General features: G+C 50.0%; 1 protein-coding gene across 7 annotated transcripts in view; it reads left to right on the top strand.

The window, feature by feature from the left end:
- LOC118364652 (mucin-17-like) overlaps window positions 1–12,510 on the top strand; it is a 34,001-nt gene extending 21,491 nt beyond the window's left edge. For 5 of the 7 annotated variants that reach the window (XM_052491250.1, XM_052491251.1, XM_052491249.1 and 2 more), the window contains 2 exons: window positions 6,983–7,209; window positions 7,402–12,510. In XM_052491250.1, coding sequence (XP_052347210.1) covers window positions 6,983–7,209; window positions 7,402–11,531 — 4,357 coding nt within the window. In that variant the 3' untranslated portion in view covers window positions 11,532–12,510. The remainder of the gene's footprint in view (window positions 1–6,982; window positions 7,210–7,401) is intronic. The other 2 variants (XM_052491254.1, XM_052491255.1) reach the window with 2 other exon arrangements.
- Window positions 12,511–12,917: the final 407 nt, after the last annotated feature.

Here is a 12,917-nt window from a genome sequence, read left to right on the forward strand (position 1 = left end):
ATAATGAAACATGTTCAATTTGGTTTAAATAATGCAAAAACAAAGTGTTGGAGAAGAAAGTAATGTGTCAATATGCAATATGTGCCACGTATGTGCCATGTAAAAATGTGTGCCATGTAATAAAGATAACATTTGAGTTCCTTGCTCAGAACATGAGAATATATGAAAGTTGGTGGTTCCTTTTAACATGAGACTTCAATATTCCAAGGTAAGAGGTTTTAAGTTGTAGTTAATATAGTATTTATAGGACTATTTCTCTCTCTACCATTTGTATTTCATATACCTTTGACTATTGGATGCTCTTATAGGCACTATAGTATTGCCAGTGTAACAGTATAGCTTCCGTGCCTCTCCTCGCCCCTACCTGGGCTCGAACCAGGAACACATCGACAACAGCCACACTCGAAGCAGCGTTACCCATCGCTCCACAAAAGCCGCGGCCCTTGCAGCGCAAGGGGAATCACTACTCCAAATCTAAAAGGGAGTGAGTGACCTTTGAAACGGCATTAGCGCACACCCAGCTAACTAGCTAGCCATTTCACATCGGTTACACCAGCCATTATGCTGATGGGCATGAAGTCATAAACAGCGCTGTGCTTGCGAAGAACTGCTGGCAAAACGCACGAAAGTGCTGTTTGATTGAATGATAACAGAGAAGTCTGACTGAGCAGCAGCAGGCTCATCAAATCATAGACTTAATTATAACATAATAACACACAGAAATACAAGCCTTTGGTCATTAATATGATTGAATCCGGAAACTATCATCTCGAAAACAAGACGTTTATTCTTTCAGTGAAATACGGAACCGTTCGGTATTTGATCTAACGGATGGCATCCTTAAGTCTAAATATTCTTGTTACATTGCACAACCTTCAATGTTATGTCAGAATTACGTAAAATTCTGGCAAATTAGTTCGCAATGAGCCAGGCGGCCCAAATTGTTGCATATATCTTGACTCTGTGTGCAATGAATGCAAGAGAAATGACACAATTTAACCTGGTTAATATTGCCTGCTAAACTGGATTAGTAGTTATAACTAGTGATTTGTTTTTTATAAGACGAGTTTAATGCTAGCTAGAAATTTACCTTGGCTTCTACTTGCGTAACAGGCAGGCTCCTCGTGGAGTGCAATGGTTAGAGCGTTGGACTAGTTAACTTTACGGTTGCAAGAATGGGTCTCCTGAGCTGACAAGGTGAAACATGTTCAGCTACATACCACACTGAAGCCATGACGTGCAACATGTTCAGCTACATACTACACTGAAGCCATGACGTGCAACATGTTCAGCTACATACCACACTGAAGCCATGACGTGCAACATGTTCAGCTACATACTACGTCATGGCTTCAGTGTAGTATGTAGCTGAACATGTTGCACGTCATGGCTTCAGTAGAGTATGTAGCTGAACATGTTGCACGTCATGGCTTCAGTAGAGTATGTAGCTGAACATGTTGCACGTCATGGCTTCAGTGTAGTATGTAGCTGAACATGTTGCACGTCATGGCTTCAGTAGAGTATGTAGCTGAACATGTTGCACGTCATGGCTTCAGTGTAGTATGTAGCTGAACATGTTGCACGTCATGGCTTCAGTAGAGTATGTAGCTGAACATGTTGCACGTCATGGCTTCAGTAGAGTATGTAGCTGAACATGTTGCACGTCATGGCTTCAGTAGAGTATGTAGCTGAACATGTTGCACGTCATGGCTTCAGCGTAGTATGTAGCTGAACATGTTGCACGTCATGGCTTCAGTGTAGTATGTAGCTGAACATGTTGCACGTCATGGCTTCAGTAGAGTATGTAGCTGAACATGTTGCAGCCTAAAGGGCTGAGGAGGATGGATGCTACACAGATGAATAAGTCATATGTCCCTGCTGAGCCTCGTCACTGCTAGGAGGGCATATGGAGATGAGTGAGCGCAGTGAGGGGGTGGGGGATCTAAATAGAACAGCAAAGGATGTGTGAGAGGGAGATGGACCCAATGCACACTATACAGGACCCCATGCACACTATACAGGACCCCATGCACACTATACAGGACCCCATGCACACTATACAGGACCCCATGCACATTATACAGGACCCCATGCACACTATACAGGACCCCATGCACACTATACAGGACCCCATGCACACTATACAGGACCCCATGCACATTATACAGGACCCCATGCACACTATACAGGACCCCATGCACACTATACAGGACCCCATGCACACTATACAGGACCCCATGCACATTATACAGGACCCCATGCACACTATACAGGACCCCATGCACACTATACAGGACCCCATGCACACTATACAGGACCCCATGCACATTATACAGGACCCCATGCACACTATACAGGACCCCATGCACATTATACAGGACCCCATGCACACTATACAGGACCCCATGCACACTATACAGGACCCCATGCACACTATACAGGACCCCATGCACATTATACAGGACCCCATGCACACTATACAGGACCCCATGCACACTATACAGGACCCCATGCACACTATACAGGACCCCATGCACATTATACAGGACCCCATGCACACTATACAGGACCCCATGCACACTATACAGGACCCCATGCACACTATACAGGACCCCATGCACACTATACAGGACCCCATGCACATTATACAGGACCCCATGCACATTATACAGGACCCCATGCACATTATACAGGACCCCATGCACACTATACAGGACCCCATGCACACTATACAGGACCCCATGCACACTATACAGGACCCCATGCACACTATACAGGACCCCATAAACAGTGCATTGTTGGGCCTGTATTGAGTAAGGAGCGTCGGTGTTCTATGAATTTGGAGGAAGCCATGAAAGGCTAGGAGAAGAGGACAGGGGTGGTGGTTCTCTCCCTTGTCCTGCTGTACTAAACAGTAATGGAGCAGTAGGCTGCCAGTCGTGTACAATTTGAAGCAGGCCAGTTGTGCAGGCTGTAAATCTCCTCTCCTGCTGGGCTGTGGGTGTGACAGGCAGACCACTCTGTGATGCCATGGTTTTATGGGAGGTGCAACAGCAGACCTAATCACCTAAAGTGTGTGTGTGTGAGCTCATGCTCTAGAAGTATGGCAGACGTGATGGATGTTGCAGAGGACTCTCTGGGAAGGCAGGGGTTCTATAGGCTTCTGCTTCACCACAGTCATACAGGGACCTGCATCGTCACCCACCCAGCAGGCTCTACCTGCTCTTTGTTCTCTCACTGGTTTCCTCTTTGTCCCTCTACTGCTAGGAGATGGAAACCATTTGACTGTTACTCGACACCTCAGCTCCATCTTCAGTAGGTTGACTGTCCTTTTGATATATTGTTATTTTTAAATGCTATTTCCCTCAAGCAGAACCAACTATAACTGGTTCATCAGGTTAAGGCGGCACCCTGTGTAATGTCTTCTCCTTTCGCTCAAAGCCCCTCTTGAGTGCTGCTGCGGCAGTATAAGGGTCTCTCTAGCTCCAAGGAAACTAACTACCTGGTGAATTTCTCTGGGTAATTGCAAGCAAAGGACTGATACCTTTTTGTTCCTGGGTTAGAGTGAGATTTATGTGGGGTTCCCATATCTCTGAAGCCCTGTGTGGATGTCCTGGAGGTAGTCTCCTCCTTTTAACCAGGGTGAAGTGTCCCTCCCAGTCTTTCTGCTGAACTAAAATGGCATCATCTCTAATATGCCAGCTGTCTCCCCGGGAGGAGGTCCGTCCCCATGGTAGCTGGCTCTCTGCTGTTTGCTCTGCTGCAGGGGAGGCACTAGCCTTGCTTATGCATCTCATTGACTTAATCGTAGCCCCACTTTGATTTGCCACGCGAAGGCACACAACCTTTTTATGTTAATCACCGCAACGCTCCACATCCGTAAAGTTCCAGAATCCGTAATGAAACTAAAATGTTACATTTTAAAAACCCCAGGCGACTTTGGTGGACTTTAATTGTCTCTGCGCTCATTTTTTAAGCTTCAGTGAATTTCTAGGCTTTATCCCTACATTTTCTTTAACCCCAATTTGTGATGATGTTCCCAATGGCAAGGCCGTTGGCAAGTTTGAGAAACAATGCACAGCAATTTTCCTTCATTGTGTCCAAGCTATTAAACTCTGATCAGGAGTCTAACATGATCAACGCTGCCTCAGTCATTTGGGTGACAGTGAACTTAATTAGAGAATAAGGGAAAAAAACAAAAAAGCTTATAACAATTCAAGTATCATTTCACTGTAATGCCTCAGTGGAGCCTTTTCATTGTGCCTAACTGCCGAGAAGCATGTATTAATTTTGTAACACATCCTGTCTGTCTTTTTATTATTGTTCGGCCATGCCCCATTATTCTATAACGGCCGCACTGGCTCCTACAACAGCGACCGGACCGATTTGAGAAGCGGCAGTGATAGAAGGTTAATGACGTGTAATCGGATGAGCGTTTTCTCGCTCCCTCTCTCCTACTGCCTTTGACGATGGCCCACTAATCTGCCTTGCTTCCCTACCTAAACGGAGTCATCTTGTCATTTTGGATTAGCCATATTCCTTTCGTCACACAGATTAAGATAAATACTCTGTCATCATCTCTCCTGCATTCTCTCTACCCTCTATTCAGTTCGTCCTGTAATTATTTTCTAATCTTTAATTCCATTTTTTTCTGTTAGCACACACTTTTTACAAATCACCTAAATGTAGGATTTTACCACGTTACTTTTCTTTTTAGTGTGTCCTCACTTACGTCTAGACCTGTCAGATTGATACCTGAGGAAACCACAGTGAATGTCACGTTCTGCTCGCTCGGAGTTAATCAGCTGAAGGGCCAGCCAATTAAAAAGCTCTTCTCCTGGACTAGGTTATCATGCATTCTATTAGAGGAAAGGGCCAGTTTTTGTGATTCAACTCTGGATAGAAACAATAGCCTTTTTGTACCATGACCTAGGCTGTTAATGCTTCATAAGAAGCCTTAGTCTAGACGTCACCACACCAAACAATATCATTAACATGAGCTTGTAATCCCTCATCTTTAGAGTAATAACAGGCATTCTCTTGTTTTGGTACAACAGGGTCATCAGCTGCTTCCCTCCCTCTTCACCACTCTTCATTCTCTGCCTATGTATGACAACTCATACTGTACAGGGTCATCAGCTGCTTCCCTCCCTCTTCACCACTCTTCATTCTCTACCTATGACAACTCATACTGTACAGGGTCATCAGCTGCTTCCCTCCCTCTTCACCACTCTTCATTCTCTACCTATGACAACTCATACTGTACAGGGTCATTAGCTGCTTCCCCCCCTCTTCACCACTCTTCATTCTCTACCTATGACAACTCATACTGTACAGGGTCATCAGCTGCTTCCCCCCCTCTTCACCACTCTTCATTCTCTACCTATGACAACTCATACTGTACAGGGTCATCAGCTGCTTCCCTCCCTCTTCACCACTCTTCATTCTCTACCTATGACAACTCATACTCTACAAGGTCATCAGCTGCTTCCCTCCCTCTTCACCACTCTTCATTTTCTACCTATGACAACTCATACTGTACAGGGTCATCAGCTGCTTCCCTCCCTCTTCACCACTCTTCATTCTCTACCTATGACAACTCATACTCTACAAGGTCATCAGCTGCTTCCCTCCCTCTTCACCACTCTTCATTCTCTACCTATGACAACTCATACTCTACAAGGTCATCAGCTGCTTCCCTCCCTCTTCACCACTCTTCATTTTCTACCTATGACAACTCATACTGTACAGGGTCATCAGCTGCTTCCCTCCCTCTTCACTGCTCTTCATTCTCTACCTATGACAACTCATACTGTACAGGGTCATCAGCTGCTTCCCTCCCTCTTCACCGCTCTTCATTCTCTACCTATGACAACTCATACTGTACAGGGAAGGAAGCTGTGCATGACTGTAATCCATTGCTAGTGTCCAGTGGACATCATGTCGTGGCTAGATGTTACCAGACACGCTGTGTGTTCAATTAGGCATATACTTGACAGGGTGTGCGTGGCACTCTGGGTTTCCTTACCGTGTAAAAACTGGCGGCGTTTGCTCTTGTACAATGAAATATGCTTTTAACTCCATCCATATTTCCAACAGGGATTTGAGCAAGTTATTTCAGTGCTCCGTGTGAATTAAAGATGAACATGACCGCAGCGATCTTCCCTCTCCCCGCCGCCGATGCTAACTCTGTTCTTTATTTAGAGGCGGTGGTGCAGTGCAGCGTAGGCTAACGAGATCTCACGACTGTGTCACTGCATGTCGGCTACTTTGCACTGGCCTGACGTGGAAGCTACTTGACCAGAGTGCACATTACCCTCATGTCAGGAGAGGTGGGCTGGATGTAGCAGGGAGGAGGATGGGGGTGGGCTTGGCAGTTGGGGGGGCTCCACTCTGTATGTGTGGTGTGACTCATCTCCCAGACTGCACTGCTTCAGATGCCTCAGGGTGTTGTGGTGATGTGGGGAGGGGGTTGCTGGGTTGACTGGGTGAGTTACTGTATTAGTGCCCTGTCGGGGCCAGCCACTCCAGGCATTGAAGAGATGAGGAGTGAATGGAAGTTGACTCCTCTTCGTCCTCTCATGTTCTTGTTGTGTTTTCTCCGTCGTCACTTGGTTTATGACCTCTCTGTGCTGTGTTCCTGAGGGTGTCTAGTGTCTGGCAGGGCTGTAGAAGGGACTAACAGAATGACTTGTGAATACAGTCGACAGGGCCTCTTGCTCTGTGATTTATGGCCCAGGGGTTACCAGCATGTGGAACTCGAGGGACCAACGTTCGCTTGACGACGCAAAAGAGTCTGTTTAAACATTGTTGTTTGTCACTTTATTTGTATTTAAATATATAGCCCTCGCAGTCATGTCTCCATTTCAATATTTTATCACCTCTACAGAAATACTGGTTCATGGTGTCTGGTAGATGACCCCCCTGGTTTGAAAGCCGTGCTCAGTGATTCTGACCCCACCGCTCTCCTGTTGTCCCTCAGGCCTGCCACTGCTGCTCCAGGATCTCGCCCTGCCTCTGCTGCAGCCAGGCCAGCCACAGCCAGCACAGCCAAGAGCTCCACATCCACAGCCAAGCCTGGCACCCCCACGGCTAAAACCACCTCCACCACTCCCAGACCAGCCTCTGCCAAAGCTGGCTCTACAACACCCTCTGCTGGACGGATACCAACATCACAGCCCTCAAAAACCGCGACTCCCATCAAGAAAGGTAAGAGGGGACATCAGTTTTGGTTCAATTTCTTTTTTAATTACAAAGGTTTTAACTTTTTATTACTAGCATTACACTGTTACATTTTTCAAAATATATCTATTAGATAATTTGTTCATCATAATTAAGTTTCCATCCAACCCTTGTCCTTTTCCTCTTCACAAACATCTACTTATTATACTCTTCCTCCAGATGTTACCAAATCAGCCACCAAGAAGCCTGCAGCGGCTCCTCTCAATCGCACCTCACCAGCCAAGACCACCAAACCTGAGACTCCCAAATCATCCTCCGCATCCAAGCCAGACTCCACCCCCAAGAAGCCGGCTGCCAGCAGCAAGGCCGCAGACACCAAGAAGACGCCAAGCAAGCCCACGCCTTCAAAGGATGTCAGTGCTGGCCCCAAGACCCCTAGTAGCAAGCCAGCAGGGAAGGCTTCCACCCCTAAGAAGACTGTGGGCAGCAACACTCCCATGGCAGTGAAGCGTGGCCCCAAACCCACGATGGCGGCAGAGCCCGCAACTAAAGAGGGTGAGACCCAGGACGCCGCTGTTGCTGCCACCATATCTGCAGCTGCCGTGGCTGCTGTGGTCTCCATGGCAACCTCGGAAGAAGCAGTGGTGGCTGTGGTCCCAGAGGAGAAGGAGACGGTGCCCCCTCAGGCCAGCCAGCCAGAGGAGGCCCCAGAGGCCTTTATCTCTCAGCTGTCAGCTCAGCTGAACCTGGTCCCCCTGGAAGAGCCAGCAGACACAGTGTCTCCCCTGGGCACCACGGTCATGTCTCCTCCATGCTCCCCCACCGGGCCCATGTCCCCGGTCAGGGAGCCCCAGAATGCCTCTGCTCTGCTGGACATGCACGTGCAGCCAGAACCCAGTTCCCAGAACCAGTCTGCCATGGCTCCACAGAGCCCGGTCCAGGAGGAGGTGATATTCCAGTCAGACTCCTGGGCCCAGAACCAGTCTGCCATGGCTCCACAGAGCCCGGTCCAGGAGGAGGTGATATTCCAGTCAGACTCCTGGGCCCAGACCCAGTCTGCCATAGCTCCACAGAGCCCGGTCCAGGAGGAGGTGAAGGTCCAGCCAGATGAGCAGCAGGAGGACCTCCTCATGCCCTCCTCTTCAGCCCCTGCTGCATTCAGCATAATGTCTCAGCCCATGGATGAGTTCACCTCAGAGGTCCTGGTCTCTCCCTCTCAGGACCAGGAAGAGGCAGTGGAGAAGGCAGATGAGGAGATCAACGAAGATGATGATGATGAGGAGGAAGAGGAGAGGACAGTGGGCAAGCCGACATTACTGTTGGACATGAGTAGCTCTCAGCCCTCAGAGGAGACCAATCCTGCAGGCTTCGGTGGTGCTACCGGTTGGCATCGGGATCATGTCTTGTCAGAGATGGATTCTGAGGATGTGAGCAGTATGAGCAGCCGCCTGCAGGGGGCGTCACAGATTAGTAGCACCCAGCATATGGGCCTGCTGCAAGGTACCCAGAGCTCCGACGCCCTGGTAGACTCCAGCCTCAAGGGCTCTGATGGAGAAGGGGCCTTCATGGGCTCCCCCAATGTAGAGACCCTGTCCAACGATGAGGAGGAAGAGGAATATGAGGATAGGAAAGTGTGCAAGCCGACATCACTGTTTGACATGAGTAGCTCTCAGCCCTCAGAGGAGGCCAAACCTGTAGGCTTCAGTGGTTCCACCGGTTGGCATGGGGATGACGTCTTGTCAGGGATGGACTCTGAGGATGTGAGCAGCCGCCTGCAGGGGTCATCAGAGATTAGCAGCACCCAGCATACGGGCCTGCTGCAGGGTACCCAGAGCTCCGACGTCCTGGTAGACTCCAGCCTCAAGGGCTCCGATGGAGAAGGGGCCTTCATGGGATCCCCCAATGTGGAGACCCTGTCCAACGATGAGGAGGAAGATGAAGAGGAATATGAGGATAGGAAAGTGTGCAAGCCGACAGCACTGTTGGACATGAGTAGCTCTCAGCCCTCAGAGGAGGCCAAACCTGCAGGCTTCAGTGGTTCCACCGGTTGGCATGGGGATGACGTCTTGTCAGGGATGGACTCTGAGGATGTGAGCAGCCGCCTGCAGGGGTCATCAGAGATTAGCAGCACCCAGCATAGGGGCCTGCTGCAGGGTGAGGAGATCAACGGAGATGATGATGAAGAGGAGAGGACAGTCCTGGTAGACTCCGGCCTCAAGGGCTCCAAGGGAGAAGGGGCCTTCATGGGCTCCCCCAATGTGGAGACCCTGTCCAACGATGAGGAAGATGAAGAGGAAGAGGAATATGAGGATAGGAAAGTGTGTAAGCCGACATCACTGTTTGACATGAGTAGCTCTCAGCCCTCAGAGGAGGCCAAACCTGTAGGCTTCAGTGGTTCCACCGGTTGGCATGGGGATGACGTCTTGTCAGGGATGGACTCTGAGGATGTGAGCAGCCGCCTGCAGGGGTCATCAGAGATTAGCAGCACCCAGCATAGGGGCCTGCTGCAGGGTGAGGAGATCAACGGAGATGATGATGATGAGGAAGAGGAGAGGACAGTCCTGGTAGACTCCGGCCTCAAGGGCTCCGAGGGAGAAGGGGCCTTCATGGGCTCCCCCAATGTGGAGACCCTGTCCAACGATGAGGAGGAAGATGAAGATGAAGAGGAATATGAGGATAGGAAAGTGTGTAAGCCGACATCACTGTTGGCCATGAGTAGCTCTCAGCCCTCAGAGGAGGCCAAACCTGCAGGCTTCAGTGGTTCCACCGGTTGGCATGGGGATGACGTCTTGTCAGGGATGGACTCTGAGGATGTGAGCAGCCGCCTGCAGGGGTCATCAGAGATTAGCAGCACCCAGCATACGGGCCTGCTGCAGGGTACCCAGAGCTCCGACGTCCTGGTAGACTCCAGCCTCAAGGGCTCCGAGGGAGAAGGGGCCTTCACGGGTACCACCAATGTGGAGACCCTGTCCAACGATGAGGAGCGAGTTGATGATATGGATGTGAGCTCAGAGCGGGCAGTGGACCACCAGAACGTGTGTCAGCAAGAGGATGAGGAGGATGATGATGTGGAGATGCCCAGCGAAGGGGTGACGGAGAGTGGACTGGAGAGCTGTGGGAATGCAGATGAGGATGACTACACAGAGGAGGACCGTTTGGACAACCTCAACCGTTCGACCGTCCCACCTTCCTCAGCCTGGGGTCAGACAAACCCCTTCACTGACCCCTGGGCCCAGCCCCACCTCTCCTCCCCCCACACCGCCTCCAGCCCCCTGTCTGACCACGGGGCTGACGGCCCTGAGACGCCCACCCAGTCCTCTGCCCAGGCCTGGTTGGATCTCAGTGCCCCCTCTCTGATGCTCCGGTCAGAGCAGCCCTCAGAGCCTCAGTCTGTCCCTGAGGAGATGGAGAGCTCTTCCCCAGTGGAGGCCTCTGCCCCCCCAGGCCCCCCTGCTGTGGGCATGTCTCAGTCCAGCACCCTGAGTGGCACGGCCCTGGCCGTCCACAGCAGCAGTGAAACCAGCACTCCCGAGGAGCTCCGTGACTATGACAGCAGCTCTGGGGTGGAGTCACGCTCTGACAAGCAGCAGACTCCCGTGCCATCCAATGTGCAGCCTGACCTGGAGCAGGACTTGGGCATCCATCTGGAGCGAGGTGACGAGGAGGAGGAGGCTGAGACGCTCCCTGCTGACGAGGTCCTGGGAGCAGGCCCTCCTACTGCCCCTGCCTCTGCCCCCTCCTCCCCCTCCACCTCGGGAGACGAGGCCAGTGACACGGAGGGTGAGATGCAGATCAATGACCCAGATGTCCCCGTCACCATGGATGACAGCGCTGAGTTCGACAGTCCACCCTCCGCCCGTATCCTGCCTGCCCTGGAAGAGGATGAGGAGGTGGTGGAGGCGCCGGCCGGAGGAGAGGAGGAGGACGGGGGTGGCGGCACACCCCAGTCTGCCAACTCGGTGGCGTCTTACGGCTTCGACTGCACCATGTCCAACTCCAACGCCCACTCCACTGCCGAGAGCTGCGGTAAGAGTCCCGGCATCTTCTCCCTGGAGAACGAGGACCAGTTGCCTGAGGAGGCCAAGGACCCCTCTCTCATCAAGGAGCTGACCCTGCCTGCAGCGGCCGCCCAGTCAGAGGAGCTGCTGGGAGGCCCTGTAGACCTGCTGCCCCTGGGCCAGCCTGGGGACCAGCACCACTACATGCTGGGGGGGAAGATGGATGCTGACGACCTGGAGGACACCCTCCGCCTGGGGCCCCAGCATGCCGGGGAGGCCAGCGAGGGCCAGCCACCCTACTACTCTGCTATATGCGATAAGACTGATAGCTTTCTGGCAGGTAACGTATAAGTCCCTACCCCTGGAATGCACCTTCTCCCTCGCACCCCTCCCCCTTGTTGTTCTTAGTTTTTCTCTCCAGGTGGGTTAGATGGTTTTAGAAAAACAAGCAAATGATGGTAGGAAACAAAAAAAGCAAGGGGAACGAAAAAGACTGTAGATCAGTGAAGCCTCCCTCTTTCATACTACTATTATGGTTATGAATGTCTGGCACTACTTTATATCTACACTAGCTACCATTTTCTATTAGAATGTTCTTTTTAAGTAACACTGCGTACTCCGTAACCCCTGAGGGGGCATTGACTGACTGGTCCGTTGGGACAAAGCTCTTAAAAGAAAAGGAGTAAAAGGAGAATGGACTCTACCTACATGTGTATTTATCCTACTGTTTTTACCAAACAAATGTCAGTTCTTTTGTTTTTGTACTTGTTTAGTTGGAACCTGGTCCTCCCTCCCCTATGTACAGGCTCCATTTGATCCTGCACCGTAGAGATATCCTACTCTCTTTTTTTTACAAGTTTGTCTTGTTTTCAGCACCATTTTAGTATTGAATAAAGACTAGATATTTAACATGGCTTTCCTCCCCTTCTAGTTTTGTCGAGGTCGGTATGGGAGTGTTCAATTTGAAGTTTGTCTAGTTTTAATTTGCGCTACAGGAAGTTTGCCTCTCCCTGCATAGATTACCATGGCAAGTAAAGTTGTCATGTACAGTGTTTTTTGAGGCATCTGTTTTAAGTGTTCATGCCTCTTAGTTGATCATTTGTGCTTCAGAACCAACTAACAACTATTTCTGGGGGAAAACCGTGCATTCCTCTGCATTTTAGAATGCTTTTCTCACTGAAACGCTTTTAGTGATATTGCATATTCCAACTTGCATGTGCTAACATTGAAATTGTATCTGATTAAACCATTATACAGTAGGGATGTTCATAAATGAATGGTTCACGCTAAGTAGGTGTTTCAAAATTCCATTAAACATCATTGCAAGGCACGTTCCTGTTTCTTGTTATTTCCCATTAGCGTAGCATGTCTCAATTGTTGTCTAGGTCAGTTTTATGTATTTCAATGACATCACTGTCCTCACCATGGGAATCACTTTCCATCAGGAAGTGACGTTTTATCTGTGGAATGGTGTTGATGCGCAATGGAATTTTGGTTAGGAGGCAATCCACCTGGTGTCCCATACCCTGTTTTCCAGCATGTATATGTTTCTCTCTGACCTCCATGGATTCAACGCAGACCAACACCACATTTGTAAATGTCCTTGGTAGGTGTTAGTCCCCAAACAGACACCAGGGAAGACTCCTCCTCCTGGGTCCCTTTACTGTATGTCCTGAAGGTTTCACATCCTCTTCGTCTGCGATGTGAAGCTCAAACCTGCCTGTATCCTCCTGAATG

This window comes from Oncorhynchus keta, chromosome 32 (genome assembly GCF_023373465.1).
Source record: "Oncorhynchus keta strain PuntledgeMale-10-30-2019 chromosome 32, Oket_V2, whole genome shotgun sequence".
Taxonomy (NCBI): Eukaryota; Metazoa; Chordata; class Actinopteri; order Salmoniformes; family Salmonidae; genus Oncorhynchus; species Oncorhynchus keta.